Source organism: Varroa jacobsoni, unplaced genomic scaffold, assembly GCF_002532875.2.
Source record: "Varroa jacobsoni isolate VJ856 unplaced genomic scaffold, vjacob_1.0 scaffold_821, whole genome shotgun sequence".
In the NCBI taxonomy this organism is placed as follows: domain Eukaryota; kingdom Metazoa; phylum Arthropoda; class Arachnida; order Mesostigmata; family Varroidae; genus Varroa; species Varroa jacobsoni.
In genome coordinates this window covers 455950-474787 of record NW_019213723.1, presented here as the reverse complement: position 1 = coordinate 474787, position 18838 = coordinate 455950, and the positions used below count along the sequence as shown (strand labels likewise).

At 41.6% G+C, this 18838-nt stretch overlaps 1 protein-coding gene across 2 annotated transcripts in view; it reads right to left on the bottom strand.

Annotated features, from left to right (window-relative positions):
* The window catches only part of LOC111264102 (uncharacterized), a 74497-nt gene extending 72837 nt beyond the window's left edge, over positions 1 to 1660 (bottom strand). For both annotated transcript variants that reach the window (XR_015312563.1, XM_022839714.2), the window contains exon 1: positions 1424 to 1660. Coding sequence is in view for 1 of the 2 variants with exons in the window: in XM_022839714.2 (XP_022695449.1) it covers positions 1424 to 1489 (66 nt within the window). In the remaining variant the exon portion in view is untranslated. The remainder of the gene's footprint in view (positions 1 to 1423) is intronic.
* Positions 1661 to 18838: the final 17178 nt, after the last annotated feature.

Sequence of the window (18838 nt, the reverse complement as noted above, 5' to 3'; positions counted from 1 at the left end):
TAGGTTAAGAAGTAGTATTTGTATATACGCCTACATACATAGCGTATACATTCGCAGAATATAACGCAAGCGATAGAAAGCGTAACTTCTCAATGCCGCAACGATGTTGACTATTGGCAAATATAAGAAATAGGTTTCTTCAACGTCACTAGACTGACGTTTCATACACGGATAAGTTTGAAGTGACTCTTCCGCATTGTCAGGCCACCATTACATGTAGATATCTTCGCAAATCAATGCAGACGCATATATCTGAATCAGTTGTTGTGAAGATTTCTGTTCTGTTTCGGTGTTTCCTGAACGCCAAGTGCGAGCATTCGCTTCTGTTCTATTCAATATAGTCGATATACGAACGGTTCTAGTATACACTCATAATAAATTTCTATACAAATATCAGTGTAGACAATAAAAACAATATACGAGCCTTGTTGTTGTATTTGTAATAGTGGCGAAGCAGAAGCAGCGGCGACATTGGTTCGACTTGTGGCCAAAGTCTGTCGGCTAAGATCTGTTGATAGCGCACAATACGTACAGCTGCGGGTATATAGGACACAAGACCGGTGCACTTTGGCCTAGCCCGTGTTTTCGCTAGTTCATTGCTTGGCTGTCCTTTGCTGCTGTCCGAGTGTTCGGGTGACAGGCTGTTGCTTGCTGGTCAACCCTCCCGCCAGCCGACAAGCCGAATCCATGTTGCCGGGCTGAAGAAAAACCACGGCGCACTTGAACGCTGCCGGCACACATATGGAGCCCAGATACTGTTTCTTGCTACCCCCTCCCTTCAGCTCTGGGGAACGCTGTACCGCAACAGATGTAGGCAGCTGCTGGACGAGCTCTTCTCTCTCCATGGCCTACTTGGGTTGATTGTCACAAGTAGAAGACGACGGACGAACAAATGAACCCCCGCCCACACGGCGACAGTCACAGGGAGAAATTGAGAGAGAGCGTAAATGTGAGAAAGGACAGAACCCGAACGCACTCACAAATGATTGTGCCACATATCGACCGTATCAACGCCTGCTACGTTCAAAGAGACGCAGATGTCGGATACGAGGGGGGAGGCCGGACGCGCCCTAGGCTTGTGTATGAATGTGCTGTAACAAGATGCAACTTATACTTCCGTAATAACTGCTGCTGGTATTTCGGCAGAACTTAGCTAAGTGCGAAAAATGGATTAATTCAATTTATACTTCAATTCGCCTTTATCTGTTTGATATATTTGCCATCGGTGAAGTATCCGTTAAAAAGGGTCAGGCAGGAGCTGATCCGTTGATGGACAAGTATATAATAACTGACTGATGACCCAATGTACCAGTTGACGATGTACCCCAGGGTGCCTATGCGTGCATGTATACAAAATATACACATATAGCTAATGTGTTGCCATTATAATGATAGTACAACAGATCCCTTAATGTTTACTCACCGATGGGGTATGGACAACATTCACTAAATCCAACTGGCGTTTGCGGTTCACCATCCAAGTCAACATGTTTCAGCCCGGGTCAGGCGCACGCCGTCGATTCGAGGTTCTCTAGCTTTATCTATAGCGACCAGCTAACTGCTAACCGCTAACCGCCAGTGTTGGCGTCGGTGATCGCCGTTGTCGCCTTTTTCAAGCGGACGCGGCACCGATTACGAAATACGCGAAAACGGCTTGAGAAAACGGCGTCCGCAGTTGTTATCGTGAACGCTGACAGATTTGTACGCGTCGCGCTCCCGTCCGTCTATAATGGATGCACACGTAGACGTGGACGCAACTCAAGTAGACGTGCACAAGACCGAACCCCCACTGGCGAACGCCTGCTGCTTAGCTTTCCAGATTTGGTACACAAACAGGGGGTGCTTTTGTCGACGGCAGGAGACACAGTCGTTGTATCAATAGAAGCTGTCGACACGGCTGTGCTAGTGACGTAATCTATGACGGTGATGTAAGTCGACGCAATATTAGACGGAATTCGGCACATTGCGTGGCACTAGCGACGACGAGGTTTTAGACAAACGAGAGAAATTGAATCGTACCGTGATGAGTCGTTTGTTTGGTTTTATTCATTTTCTTCCCATGCTTCTTAATCATCTTCTTCGGCGTTTCAAACCTACTGTGATGACTTGCAATATTCAGATTTTACAAAACAGCTGAATAGAGAACCTGCAATTGGCAAGCAAAGCTCGAGAAAGCTGGCGAGATCAACTATAACAACACTAACTCATTCCGGTCAACGAAAAGCAAAAGAACACGACGTCTGCGAATATTGACGGCGACGGGTGACGATGACTTCGATGTTAAGAACGGGCAATAACAGACGAACGGGTAACTAAACGAGCTAACAATGGGTTAAATCCTTATTACTTTCACGTACACTCAAACATATATTCACCGGTGTATCAGGGAGAACTGCGGCGTCTTAACAGTTGGCTGGAAGCAAACTACATGCTGGACCGGAAGTTGTTAAAGACTGGCTTTCGGGTTGGTAGATAGGATGGGTCGAGTGACACGGTCGCTGGTTAAGTTAGTTTGACTATGTCAAATACACGCTTTGTTGTGGCAGCCGAAACAACAGGGCACCTGCAGACAAAAAGAATCGATTTCGCCTAATACTTTTTTGTCGTGTCTGTATCCAGATGCGGCACTGTGTACTAACATTGCATCGTTTCCTTATTATAATTGTTATATTTGTATGAAGTTATCTTCGGTGTTTGGTTTCCGGCTTAAGCTGCTTCAGGTAGCTGTTCCGTTCGATCACAGCTACCAAGATACAAGTCGAGCGTACTCGTTGACAAAAGAAGCGTGACACTGACATACGTTGCGCGCCGTCAATTGCGCTTTGGCTATATTGGCTGATTAGAGGTGGCGCTCACAGCCGCCGTCACAAAACAGCATCTCCGCTGCTACCGAACGCCGTGGCCATCCTCCGTGCCATCTAACCTGCTATTCTTAGCTTTTTTATGCCGTCATTAGATTTCGACAGGATAGACATCCAACGACGGACATGGATGAGTGACGTTCACTTCTGCTTCGTGCAGTGACGGCGACAGATAGACGTCGACTATGGTTTGCGGAATCGGTCTTGCCGCTCGATTCGAGAAGACGCTAACAAACGAGGACAAACTTAAAGAAAACTGTTGCTTGCTTACGATGTACCTTCGTTGGGAGAGGGTGCATAGTGCTATGGAGAGGGCGGGTGCCGGCGACACGAGAGAGAGAGGGTCGCAGGGGTCACGAGTCAGGCCCTCACAGGCTGAGTCAGGTCGTAAGTCAGACCGCTAGGTAACCACCACGCTATTGCCATCGTTCTAGCTATCACCGACGTAGTGGCGACAGCAACAGCTGCGATGACTGTCGTGAGAATGTCCCCAGCAACGTGAAGCTTTCGAAACGCGGATCGTGCGTAGGCTTGGGTTTACCAGTTTGAGGGCCCGCGATCCATAAAAAGGAAAAAGCGAGGACAGACAGCGGAAGGCAGGACAGATCTGCTCCGAAGGTAAAGCCACAACAGCCGGATAACAGTGGGGAGCCCTCGAAGACGACTAAAGGCAAACGGACGAGGCCTTGCAGGCCTTAAAGGGGACTGGGGTGTGAGCCCAAGGCCTATGGATTGGTGGGGGGCAAGCAAAAAGAGGGGGGCATTTAAAGAGGAGGAGGGATAGAGTTGCTGCTGCTGCAGGCTGCAGCGACATGCTTCGGGTAACGACGGACGCTGGAGGCGGCTTGTTTTACCCAACTCAGCTACTCTGGAACCTCAGGCTAACAGCAAAGCTGGCAGGAAGGCAAGCTAGGTTAAAACGTAGATAAGTAATGTCTCACCCACTACTACTATTACTGTACCACGGCCCTGCGACATGTCTGACTGCTGTTGCTTCTGCCTTCGTGTGTAACTTCATAAACTCTACCCCCTAGCCAATGGTTATTGTGAACTTGTCTCTATGTAGAGTATAATGGGTACGTCTGTGTATATGCATATTTTTTTGTATATTTTATTTGGAACTCGGTATTTTTTCCGTTTTCCTGAAAACATATGTATACCGGCGATGGGGAATTATACAACGTGTTGGATACAAGACAATCCTTTACGTTATATTTAGCAAAAGGATTAATTTTAGAACAAACGGCAAAAAAAACTGATTTAACCAGGTTGAGGATAAGAAGGCTAGACGAGGACAAAGAACAAGTTTTTTGTTGACGTTAACTTTGTCTGAAAGATGGCCTTACTGGCACAATAATTTTTTAGCATTTTTGTGATTCCTTAGAGGATTGGTTTAATATGGGCTCCAATAAGAGCTTAAACTTGAATACACATTTAACAGTATATCACTTTTCGTTATCTTTTTTTTTTTCGTTCTGGTAACGACTTCTTTTAAACTTCGCTTCTACTAGCTATAGACTGGTCTGAAGTCACTTCTGCTGCGATATGCATGACCTAACAGTAGAACTATTGCTAGCGACTGTTTCAGGAACTTTCGGGCAGAGGATCTTTACATAGTAAGCTCTAGCTCGTTTTTCGTTCAACCACGATCGAGGTGTCCAGCCTAATAAATTATGGAACTTCGACAAGCGTTCAATGAATCCGATGGCTACTGGAGACAACTCAACGTGCCATTGTGTCAGCGTTCAGTCTGTATCACTACAAATCGCATAGGTGACTGTTAGCGTGCTAGCGTAATTCGGTAGATCTGGCTGTATAAGGATCGTATTCAGTTTCAGCTTCCGCTCTAGTGGAAACATTCGTTTGGATGAAAGGGAGAGACAATCAAAAAAGACCTTGTCGTCCACTGCTTCCGCTGCGCTATGCCCTGTCGTCGTTGTTGTGGTATATTTTTTCGTGTCCTATCTTGCGTTTCCTATTATTTCCAACAGTCTCCCTTCCTCGTTTTCTGTCAAATTACCACTGCATCGTTATCTCAATTCTATTGCCCAACAGTCTTTTAAAATGAGTGGGCGGAACATTCGTACTTCGGTTAGTCCACTTAAATAGTGAACTTCGCCTGGTCTATAAACATTCGGCTGTTAATAAACAATTTAGCTTTATTATATTAAAAAATATATTTATATTTTATTGGAACGTATTTTCTCTGGTAATATTAGTTAAGAAGGAACATTGCTATTTAAGCAGTAGTTAAAAAAGCTCTAAATTGTATTTCACAGTGTCGAATTAGTACGTAGTTTTAGTTAGAGTGCGATTAAGTTATGGACGATTTTCATGAGGGAACATGCTCTTCGTATGAAGGTGCGTATCGCATCCATCTTATCTACTTTCTAAATAATCCGGTTTGTGCATATTCGAATAAAACCACTCCGCGTAAATGGGTTGTACAAGATTCGCTTTCAGCGTATCCCGACACAAGTTACTAACGTATAATAACAATAATAGGGTTAACGTTTACAAGGTAACCTTATTCTTCGAAAGATGTTTATTACTAGGCCTATGCCTATTACGCTATAGAATGCCAAGCAAGCCAATAGCGAACTATACTGTCTGCTTACATTTAGACAGTTATCTCCGTGACAATTCCAGTGATCGAGTCTAGCATATATATATATATTTAGGACACAAAATCTTTTTGTCCCTTTTTGTCCCAAGCACTCTTTGCCCACGTCTCTTATGTTGCCTGAAAACGCTAGATGTTTGTAAAACTAAGCTTACTTTATATTTGCGATCTGAAATACTACCAAACTAGTTTTATTTTCAAACAGCGTATATGCAGCGTGGGCATTTCGATAGCACCCAATACGACTCGGGTACAATTTTAATAGACTTTTTTTACCGGTCTCTGGCGATATTTAGAGGCCCAAATCGTCGATAACATGTTATCGTACTTGGGCGTTGCATTTTCAAGGCACACAAAAGGAGGAGCTGAAAGAAGTATGAAAAGCCATGCGCGTCTGATCGGGACACGTGAACTCTAGAACCACAAAAGGCCGATTTTTGACAAAAGGTACGACCTATTTGAAGCCTTGACTACTATCATCCTGTCTAACCAGTCTCAGCACCATCACTTCGCGCTATTTGAACAGTGCTGCTAGATCGATATGCATCAAGATTGATGCAATCGCCTAACCAAAGATAAACTGAGAATCAAAGGCTCAATAACCTGTCGCCTCCTTCGAAGTAATTTCTGCCGGGCCCATTGCATGTGTGTCGACATGTTCTTAGACAATTTAATCGTACTAGTGGACCCCAGTTCTGCTTCCATTTTTCTTTTTTCGATTTCTTCGATCGTCTCTAATCTCTTTTGTCTATATATTTTTCATCTATTAAAGAGCGGAAAAGCAGAGGGCTACATCCGCTGAACCGTTAGGCGGAAAACTCATGGCCTGTTTTCCCGTAGTCGACGTAAGTATACTGGTGACTATTTTTGAAATTTCTTTATGATACCCGTTAGTGACAGTAGACCCTCTTGATATGAGTCTGATGATATGAGTCTATGAGCTAAAATGGAAGAAATCTGGCTTTCGATGCAGATCCTGCAGCTTCGTTCGGTGTGAGCTCGCTTCCGATACGCAAACCATTACGTTTTTGCTCCTTGTAAATCTGCTCGAAGCTGCGGAGAACAGTCTCTTCCCGACTCCGTTTGCTGCTTGCGCCCAGAGATCGGGATCACTACACATTAAAAACGCCTGAAATATAGAATCCCCAAAAAAGAATCCGTAAGCTGGATTACTTTAGCATACAGACCATCCAGCTAATACAAACTGGTATGCTTAGTCTTCGGTCGTTCCTCTCAAACGCTTCCCTGCTAGTCTAGAATTTATCTTCGTATAGGATATGTTCTTGAAGACTTAATTTGCAGCGTATAGTATCTGAGGTGTCCCTATCCGATGCATTCTCACATGAAAAATGATGCATAGACGTAACGTGTGGAATAGTCTTCAATGTTGGTTGTTTCGTAATCGATATTAGCAAGATGTAGACCGTCGTCGGAGTATGAGTTAATCCCTTATTTGGCCAGTATGTCAATGACTGGAAAAATCAGATATTGAAATCAGACCTGAAACGTAAGAACATCGCATAGTAAATGCATGTGTTTCCTTCGAATTGAAGCTGTTTAGAAACCCTAGTTGTGCAGGTCTCAAATATTGGACAAAACACGCCATGACATTGAAAGTGGGCTATTTGAGCAATGAGATCGCTTTAGCAAGACTGTCTGATGTCTGCTATGAAACATGAGCTAAAGAAAGACACTTATTTTCCGTATCGATTTTTTCAATTTTAGATGCTTGTATTCATCGACCTTCGCTTCACGTTTTCGAAAGGTAGCCGCATTGGAATCTACAAACGGCGTCGCCCGTCACCGCACATAAGAAACTTTTTTCACCAATATTCACAGTTAGCGAAGTTAAATGTCAGAGATGAAGTAAATCATCACGTGTGTAACGAGAGTCCAGCAACGTTTCCCACTTCACGATAGTTCATTTGATTTCACAGATATAAATCTATTTGCTTCCATACTATATGTGTTGAAATGAACATTTTTAGATCTATCATGCTTTAGTTTAACTTCTAAAACTGAAAAGTTTAGTAAAAACAAATGGGAAAACATCAATTTTCAACGAACTTACGCGTTTGATAGTGCTGATACGTCCATTGCCTCAAGGCATCGACTTGATTCATCGTTACAAAAGGAGAATCTTAAATTCATCTCGTTTAATCAATCTCTGAAGTTCGAGCCAAAGATCCCGATATGCTTCTAGTAATTAAGTTGTTGCTTCAAAGTATTTGATTTTTTTTCCCTGGTATATGGTCGGCCATAATTATCCATAACTTCAAGTGTATACTTCGATCGTATTCAACAGCCCTTCCCATACCGAAAAGCATTCGCTATGCCTAATGAAGAGCTTTCAGGTTATGTTTGAAAATGTGGCCTGTATTAATTCACTTTTGGCCCCTATTCACTATAAATAACGATGCTATCAGTATTGGCGTGACATACGCCAGATACGTAGAACAGATACGTTTTCGAAATACCTGCTTATGCAGGAGTACATTGGGCGTAACAAGGGTTCTCTGATGGATACACGCAAAAATTACAGACATAGACCATAAGTTAAAAAGCTCTCAGACAACTGGGAAAATATTAACTTTATAAAAAACAGTCGATTCCCGAACTTCATACAAGATTATCGAGTGCTATATGTTGTAAAGTTCCTTTCCATAGCGAAGAAGTCATCAAATTCTGTCAGGTTTTCAAAAAGCCCCACAAGTTATATCGGTTGTACCAGCTGTGCCGTTAATCGCCGTCTTTTACTATTCTTTGCCGTTCCCGCAATGAATTTAACAAACTGATTCCATCAGTGTGGCAGTCGAATATCCACTCCTATTGTCTAATCTCCTGTCGTATTACTGTATTGCCTTAGTGGGTAGCGGTAATGCCAGCACGGACACATTTCACATCTCGTGTCCTTCGCAGGCTATACTGACATCGTTTACCTCATTAGAGTGCCCAGTGAAGACCGTCACTAGGGACGCGACAAGGGGCTGTCGCTCATTCAAACAACCGATATCGTTGCGTAGCTTTTCCCAACGAAACATTTATGCTGAATAACCCCAATGGTAGCGTTATAATATAACAACCGCACGTTGTGAGGTTAAAGAGGTCACACCGTCTCAACAGTCCGCTGTTCGTCTCAGCGGTAGTTCCGCTTCAAATCAAGCGCGTATCGTTGGCGACATGTTTATTCTAGTTTAAAGAACATATTCATTGCAGTGCGCGACAGGAATTACGGTCGTAATATCGACGATTATTGATACTAAAGCCTTGTATAACCTAATTGGCTACGCATAGAGCTGCTTGCACTATTAGGTTGTGAAGTGCCAAGCAAATGTTTATTTAAAACACGTATTTTCAAGCGCGTCTTTACGAAGCACGGGGAGCGAGAACTCGTGACTCTCGGCCTAATTTTCTTGGGACTTGTTCAATATCTATGTGGAAAATGGAATGCAAAAATAAGGCGAGAAAATTATCAAGTAAGTAACATTATATATTTCCAATGAACTCTCCCGAAGCCCGGATCCCATCGTTCGTGCCGTGGTCATATCGAGGACCTCGTTTGAGCTGACCAAGTAAGGGCTGCTACTAATTAATCAACATTGCGGAATATAGTCCTTGAATATATTTTGATCCTACTGAGTATAATTGAATGCATGCGCTTGGGCCATGACTAGTGTTTTACGTTTTCTTCAAAACGCTTATGGTAAATTGTTGATAAGTAGAGTAAAACAGCTCAAGCGTTGGGTACGGATAGTAGAAGTACGAACTACTGTGACGGAAATTCAGTAAGTTGTCAGCAGCACCAGCCAGTCCCAAACTGTACACTGCGAATGTAAGTATCAGAGATTTGTCCTAAACAGAAAAACATTTTCTTTGGATATATAAATTGTTAAGACTTTTCCGAGTTAGGAATCGATTTCTAGATTTTAATGCCCCGTTTCAGCAATCGGCCGCTTGCCCGAAGTACATTATTCACAGCTATGCTGCATTCTTTTTCCTTCTATTTACCTATCTTCCTACACTTAGTCCTGAGGCAGGCTTCCGGTGTCTCAAATCAACATCGGATATTGCATTTCTCTGATAATTCTACTAACTAACAAATGCGCTGAGAGGTCGTCTTCTGAGGTAAGGCAGGACGAAACGCAGCTCTCTTCTCGACTAACTTCGCATAACTACACTTTCAGTAACATACAATGTGGGCTGTTGATCTTCACTTTAACACACTAAATGTTTATGTAGTAGATCTGCAGCGTTGTGCTTCTACGGTTTCTCAGATCGACTCAGACACCTAAATCTAGATTTACAGGCTGAGGTTTCAAGGTTGATAAGAAACTGTTATTTGAACTGCGAAAAACTAAATAAAGATATCGCTGGATGGATGAGAACAGCCGTAGTCGTGACAGCCTTCAAATCCTAGTAAACTTCAGTGAAATGTCTTATTTGCTTACTTATAATACAGGTCACGTTAAGACTTTTTTATGCAATCTAACGATTATAGTCTTCCTAGTAGAAGTAAAGGACTAAATAAGAAAGTACGTATAACACTAAGTGGTAACTCCGTGGAGTCATAGTGATTGTTTTCATTTTAAACTTTTACAGAGTACATATAGCATTGGACATGGGTTATGCATGACGAAGCGATACGAGTAACGGTCAAGCATACCGATGATGATGATGAAGGCTAGAATCAATCTGAAGTACTACGGCATCGGCACATTATGAATATTCTGAGATTCCACTTATTTTTAAGTGTGGCGCACACCATTGTATTACGGGCACAGTCACATTAGCTTCCATGAATTATATCTATATGGATCACAAAAGCTTGTCAGTAACCAGTAGATCAACTGGAATAGGGCTGCAGATATAAATTGTACTTCAAACAAGGCGAGCGTAGCTTAAATTGGGTCTGCCGACACCATTGTTGGACACTAAAAATTCGAAAACGTTGGCAATGGGGCCTAACGGAAAGAGTTCTATCAACGATTATTCCTAATCGTCTCTTTTCTTACCTATTGAAACAAGGTCACAACAGCGGAACAATGTTATGCCTTTGTTGCAATAGCAATTGGGCTTTTTGAAACATAAACCCACTGAGTTTCACTTGGTTAGAATTTGTCCCGATCAGGAAGAACCCACTGAACACCATCCAATCGTGGTGCTCAGGGGACAGGACTCAACTTGCTCTTATTAAGCCCCTTATATCTGTTTCAGTGATAATCTTTTAAGGCCTTAGGATAACTACAGCAAAATGAGCTTACCTGTTTGAAATCACTGAATCTCTTTCCGCTTTTAGTAACCTTAATAATGATCTTGAATAGCACTAAACCTGCCCTAAAATGATTTTAGCTGAAATAAATTAAAGATTACATAAAGGTACGATAAAAGCTATGCAAGATTCGGAGATATCGCAAGTACCAGAATCGACCGCCATGATAGCGCTAACTAGATAATATATGGCTTCTGGAACCATTCAATTAATTATAAGATCTACTACTACCATTACGATAAGGAGAATGTTAATTGGATTTTATTGCAGTAGTTGAGAATAGTTGCTGAGCGATAATGATCGCTCATCGGCTAATCACACTTTCATACGGGCCGCAAACGCAACGGAAAACAGTGTCGTACTATATACTCCGATGAGTAGGAGCATGCATGGCTAGTACAAGAAGTACCTAAATCCTAAAATAAATATCACTTACAAGTAAGTTATCAGTTACTTGTTGTGAAACCTGTTCCGATCTTTGTTTCAAATTTTACATCCGATACTACCGTCAGGCATTCCATCAAACAACTGATTTCTAATGCGGAACAAAATGTGCCTATGCTCAGACTCGAACCCAGACCACAGCGTACTCCAAGGATTAGCAGGCAAATGTTCGAAGTCACCCTTTATATTTTACATATCTATCACCTACGTATCGTAGGAATTTCGGGCTAATAGGCGTACCCGCAATTTTCGTATAAGTTAAGACCATTGTTAGTTGTCACCTCTTCTCAAATACCCACAAAATCTTAACTACGGCTCTGCTAGTTCTTGCTTCACTTATCCATAGCAGGCTCTCCATCAATCTCTTCTTCGTTCTTGGAGAGACGCACTGGCGTGGATCATCGTTATAGTGGGACATCATTAACTTTAAAGTAAGCATAACCCATAATACATTGACGTTATCGTAAATCGGCAAAGCCGGCCTACAGACCCACTTCGTTTGACGTCCTGTCACCCTTTACTTTGTCGTATAGGGTAAGTGTGGTGGATGAATTTTCATCCTTATGTTTGGATGACGATATTTTCCGTTAAGCTTCACTGAACCACCGCTTGCCTAGCGACCGCTGCCGAACCTTACTGACTAAGCCCGTAAAAGATGTTAACCTTTAAAGGCCGAGGGCTAAGGTGACTTAGAACTCGGCACCATATCTTTAGTAGGCTTTACTTTGATATGCATGGGGCTGCTCCTGTCTCTTTCTCTATTTGCTATCGTCCAAAGGGTACAGCCAGCTGTTTACGTTCAATATCTACGCAATCCAGTAAACACAACGGCGTCGTCCTCGCTTATTCGCGCACCTCAATGTCTTCCTGCGGTAGCCCCTACGCGTCAATAACGACGAGACATTTGCTCGCAGTTGTGATCGCACTTTTATCATAACCATTACTGTTCTTCTTTGTGTTGCTATTCGTATTACCCGTACAGACAAATGCAAACATACGCCTGTTTCCCTAAAACAACATAACCCTGTAGTTTTTATGTATGCATCTATTATTGACGATTAACTATTCATTTTCCATACTCGGCCCCATGAGCTACGGTCACAGAGAGAGAGCAATTTCCGACCTTTAACTACATTATGAGTTTCGTTTGTGACAGTTGCCGCTTCCCAATACTGAGTTTTTCTGCGCATATATAGCCATACTTAGAAATCCTTCAAATAAGTGCTTAGTAAATTTTAATAACTTCTGTGGCTGTTCAACTCTGGATAATTGATATAAATTATATTTACTTCTTTTGCAAAGATGATTAATTACATTTTATTGCCTTTTTTTTTTTTGCCATTTTATTGCCTTGTATGATAAGTTTCATATATACGCGAATTGATTCTCGCACTGATCTGCTGGCTATGGATTTGTTTGCATTACAAAACTTTAAAGAACTAGTACATTGCTCATATATCTTTGTGGAAAAGTTAACCGCAACAATACAACGTACATATACGTACAGAGTGAATATACACGGGTTTATTATCTATCTGCTACGTATAATTATCTTATTATCGATAAGTATCTAGTCACTATGGTATATCTTTGCGCTTTCCGTCTCAGGAGTTGGCGTCTTTTACGATCCTCATGAAACCAACATCCTCAACCTTATTTACACATTCAATGTAGTGCGTTTAGCAGGAACTTTACGATCTCGCCTACAAACAAAGCATCTTTTAGAATGCCTGTTTATTTTCCATCTAAATCTAGTGCATTTACCTCCATTTTTATTATTTTTGCTATTTTTATATTCATTAATTGTTGTTCACCAGAGAAATCAATGGAACCGTACGACGCCCTGTCCCCTATCACCCCATTCCGTCCTGCCGATGTGTCTTCCACTAAATAGATTATATAATCCTTCCTATTTATCAATCACCACTGACACAGTGAAAAGCAACAGCGCGACGTCATCGATGTTGTGCTCCATGCTTCCGAGACGTAGAATGTTCTATTTGCTAATAGATTGATCTCGACGTTCGATGTCAGTCAGGCGAAGACAAGCCAGCAGTGTCATTCTTCTTATTTTTCTCATCTTTTTTGTGTTTTTTTTTTATGAAGTAGCGAGGATCAATTTCAACGACCGTCTCGTCTTTCATTTCAAATATTTTCAGTACCGGCTGAGGGATTCCTCTGTTCGACGGATTCTGCTATTGGCGTCTTTCCGCTTAGCGTTCTGGCAGTTTTCAACGCGCCATCGACGCCAGCTGCCGCTGTTTGCGAGGCTGTGCGAGACCAGACAAATCATTTCGTGATCTTCACTCTCACTCTTTTTCCCCCTAAACCCTTCAATGCTTCCCACTTTTTGTTACGCACCAACAACCCACAAAAGAAAATCAATAGTCCCCTTACACCAACAGCACCAGCTACGCCGCGCGAGAGCGGCGTGTTCTATCCTGGTAAATAAAGTGAGTCGTCAGAAATCCCTTTTATAGCGTTGTCTTACGTATCAATTACTAATGTTGGAGTTAATTCGGCACATTTCATTAAGCACGCTGATTATATATTCATAGTGCCTGGATGAGTAACAGCACCTAAGCTACAATGAGCACGTCGTAGCAGTTGGCGGTTCTCAGGAATTCTATTCGAAACGACTGGAAGTCGAGTGCCAAAGGGAACGCCTTAACTCAGTCCGCAAACAAACGAACGGCCTCATCTGCATGACGCAGTGCAGGATACCCCTCGAGGCAAACATATCGTGAAGGCGATGACGCATGAAGAACTTAAACAACTACACAGATCTTTTTGCCGTTATTTCTTATAAATAATGGTCCAAATAGAACAGAGACGTCCTGGCTGAGATACTTACTTACTTATCTGACAGTGGTCATATGATCTCGTGTCTTACGTGCAGGACTTATGAATATTGATAACAGTTGCACCACTTATCGAGGCCAACACTTTATGATTGGCTATGATCTCTATAATTTGTCTATTTATTCCCATTAAAAAAATGTATTGCATGAATATATCATCTCAAAACTTAAACTTTAAAGTTTTAAGATCAGTGGGTTCGAGCGGAGAGACTGTGTGGGCGATGGTATTGCAGCGCATGGTGCGGTATAGCACATGGGGCATAGGACACCACATCTTGTGCAAATATGCGTAACTCTTGATAAATATAAAAGGACCGACCCACGCATAATGTGATGAAACCCATGTACTGCAAAACGTGTTATGTATTGGTTGGTTCTATCCGGTGCTCTATTAGCCATGGCTCCCCTTTTTTCGTAAAAGTCGAAATCGATCTCCGTCGCTTTTCCCTCTTTGATGCATAATGCACTCCGAATAAACAATTGATAGAGGGCTTGAATTTACGTCTCAGATGCTCTACAAATAGTGGAATACTGCCTACAAAGTACAAGGGCAAGACCACCCCCACGCACCTGAAGCTATTCACGTATTTTAAGCTCGTTCTGTCTCTACGAGGCGTGGCACGACACCCTCGACAACGGAACCTCATGGCCTTTGTCTTGTCCACGTTGATAGTCTCATCCTCCTAACAAGACAGCGTGGCGATAGCTTGCTTGCTTGCTGGAATATGAAATCAGTCTTTCAAAGATGACAAGATTTACCTATTTTGATGGATCTTGCACACGGGTGGCCAGTTATCGAGCAGCAGAGAGAATAGGAGATGGCTCAACTTGTGACCTTGTGTAAGTGTTCAGTCATTTTCCTATCGTATGATCCTGATTTTGAATTTTAAATTGTTGACTTCGTACTGTTAAATTGTACTTTTCAAAACTCAGATAAACTGTGTGTATATAGTTAATTTGTAACATTCGTTTGGAATGGGACGCGCGTCATTTGGGACGCGCGTTTCAAGTGGTAGCTGTAAATTATATTTCATTCAACGAGGTGGAGATCTCACATGATCGATGACCAATTTTCTTATTCTACATTGTATTTACCTTTTTCTATAGTGTCGCACACCTTTGATTTGAATACTCTTTAAGCGTTGGAAAAACTGGGCATTATGCGTTAACTCTTCTAACCTTCACGCATGAACAAGACTTCACACAAACTTCAAGCGCTAGGAGACAGTTTTGCAATTTTTTGGATTGGTGGCTTACATGTGAGCGTACTTTAGTTACTTTTTTAAATGGTATTATCACGTAGAATATACAATACTTGCAGAGTGCTTTTCCCCAAATATCATAGTACCAACAAACCGTACGGAAGTTATTGTTAGTGCAGTAACAACGCAAGATGTCGTCATGCTTTAAACGTATGGTTTGTTTACGCTTCGATTACTAGGGTATCTGTTTGGACATTGTAAGTTCTTGAATTAAGGAATCAAACCTAAACCGTGAAGCCACGTGTGACTCCATAAAATATACAGATTCGTCTGAAACTCTAATAACTGGATCTCGTTCTACAATGTTATATGTGCTGGCTACACCACATGGTAAGTACACGGACTGACCCAGCAGTAACATGGCTCTGTTGAAGAATAAATAAACTTCACTACAAAACCTGTTTGTATTCTGTTGACAAGGTACAATTATTAAGAGAACAACAATTCATGTATGCTCATGCGCGTACATCTGGTAAACACCTATTCCTTTCGATTGTGGGTCGTCACATTTTTTACACGACAAAGTGGAGCAACGATTGAACCCTTAAATTGCTTCGCTGTCGTTAGAGTTTCCCATTCTTAGGCGAAAACGTTCTGCCTGTGTACACTTTGCGTGCCGTGGGTGTCGTATGGCCAAAGTTGAATATGGACAGAAGAGTCGACTTTAATTACGTTCCACGTAAAAATTACGTAAAAAAACGTAAAAAGTTAAATCACTTGAAAAAAGGCCATTTTAGATTACTAAAAAAAAGTAACATCTAGCATCTTGTGTGCCCTTTTTCTGCTGTACCATCGCTTTATCACTAACCTTCTCCTAGCCCCCGCAGGGACGAAGCGAAGTGAAGAGAGATGCCAAAATTATTTCCTCCCCGGCTTTGTACATTATTACAATTTTAGTCTGAAGTGAACTATTTTCATGCGTGCTCGCGGGTTCTGACAAAGTGAAATTAAATATTCTAATTTCTCTGCCTAACCCCGTGAAATCAATCCATAGCCTTAAGAGGTATAAGTTAATCTTGGCCTAGGGCTGGGAGACCTACCGGGGAGAAAGCGCGTAAATCACTGGAGAAAGAAGAAATAGAGCAACAGGCAGAGAAATAGGCCTGAATGAAGTCGAGAAATATGGGTTACTTTAGTTATTAACGTTAGGCTTGCGTACAGTCGATAAAATTTATTACAGTGCTTATTGTTAGGTATCTCATAAGTTAGCACTTGAAGGCGGTGACCGTTTGCGATCCTAATAATAACGGTTCTCTTCTAAATTCTGCAAGGTGAACCAAAAAAACTTCGGTATTAGTTCGGTCGATTGCTTTTTTCGATTTTCCCGTAGAGCACCGTTCGGGGTCTTTTTGAAACGCGCTTTATTGGCGCGCTGTGAGATTTAGAAATGTCTTGCTTATTTCAACTAAAGCTGAAGATGCTTCCTAAAGGCGGTTAACCCTGACATATCCACACGGTATATTAATTTGAATTTAAATAGAACCAATGACATTATATGCATGTTTAGCTCACATATTGTTACAATTTAAGCTCTCTGGAAAGGTAGCTAGTCAATATAGACTGTGGATTACGGTGATGAGCCGCATCCATATAATGTTTTAAATTTTGTGACACGTTTACGCGAACATCTCTGCTGCTATCCACGTTGCCGTGTCATAACCTAAATTGTGCACCAACGACAATTACACTTACACCGTTAGGACATAACTTCAAAGGGTTTGCAACCGTGTTGTTGCTATGTTTAGAGCCTGCAACGATTGTGCACTTCTAATTGGTTCTGTTAGACTTTTTAGGGAATCTAACAATGTACCTACGGCAGCAGGAAATCTAACGCTAGGTTCTTCTAGGATTGCTGTCACATATTATTCAAACAAAGACCGTATGCTATATCATCATAGTCTTAAAGAAACACGCAGTAGGTGTTTCCCACAAATTTTTTTCGTCGTCTACTTAGGAATAATCGACTACATAAAAGAGGAAAAAAGTCACTGGATAGAGAGATAGGCAAATGGTCAAAGTAGAATACTTCTAAAATTTCTTTGCACACGTGCATCGGCTGTGTGGAGATTCGTTATTGGTTATATCAATCTCCTGTTGTACCCATACTTCAAGCAATAGTATAAACGACCATCTGCGGATTTGCTCGTTATTTCATACGGTTTGTCACCGAACGCGACTTTAGTGTCTGCACAGTGATGTTGTAAGGGCCTGTGAAGCGAAGTCTGAGGCTCATCTGTGCCCAACCTGTATTTATCGCCGATTCAACTAACCTCAATCGTTTATACCTCAATCAGCCTAACGTACGCTGTCGATAAGTTGCATATCGGCGGCTATCTTGTTACAGTTACCTGCTTTCACTTATCCTATTCTCCAACTGAAATATTTTAACAATCTTGTTACCGACCGGAAACCCAGTCTATCTTAATGGACCAAATTTGATCAGCGCTACACCCTGCCCCATATCCTATTGCATTTATCTTGTTACAGTCATTCTGTTTTCCAGATCCGTCGAATCTATAATCTTATCTCTCCCGCTGAATTGTCCTCTGGTGCAATTACTGTGTCACCCTGTCTTAGCTATTGGCCGCATCAACCTAACCTTTGACTCTGTCGTAGTTACCTTGTTGCCGCCATCTTGTGCTCGCAGAATGTTTCAAAAATCTTCTTGCTTCGTCTTAACTAGCCCCTTCTCGAGACTCGATTATTATCTATATAATTTATATATCTTCCGTTATTGCACTGCGTATATTTTGTCAACCGAAGATATAACCAATCTCAGCTTCAACATATAGATTCAAATACAAATGATACAATATACTGGTCTTGTATATGCACGCAAAATTAACCGTCTGTCGTTTATACGCTATTGCTTTATTGTATCCCTTATAATTATTCTGCAACGAAGAAACTGTTAATTACTCAGTTACAAAAGTGCGTCTCTTTTTCGCGCTGGAACGCGCAAAAATCCCATTGTCTCGCTACGGTTGTTTCCCGCATCATCATAACAGGTTCTCGGGCATTATCACCTGCTCGATTCCAGATCAGTGAGCACCTGTTACACGCCACAATTCCGTTTTCCTGAATCAGTGAATCGGTTACCCAGTTACATTGCTTCATTGACCCATTTTAATCTTATACAACTTACATTAATTTATAACTCAGTTATAGTGAATTTGCTTCATCAGCTTCATGATTGTATTGCATCGATCCCGTTCTCGTTCTATGGGGAGGCTCTGATGAACTTACTGGTGATTTTACAGCAGTTAATCTGTTCTTCTGTGTCAACCTTTTTATTGTGATAGATCGGTTGTCAAGCCATAAAACCTACTATTAAAAAAAATTACTTTGTTGAATAATTCGAACACACGTTCCTAAACCTAGGACTATGAAATCGTCATCGTTCCGTTGTCCCATTAATATTCAACCTAGCTTTTTCATTAAGACATTCCTGTGATAATAACTTTCACTCAACACTTTGGCAAAAAGAAAAACGTTATTATTCCCTTTTTAGCGGAAAT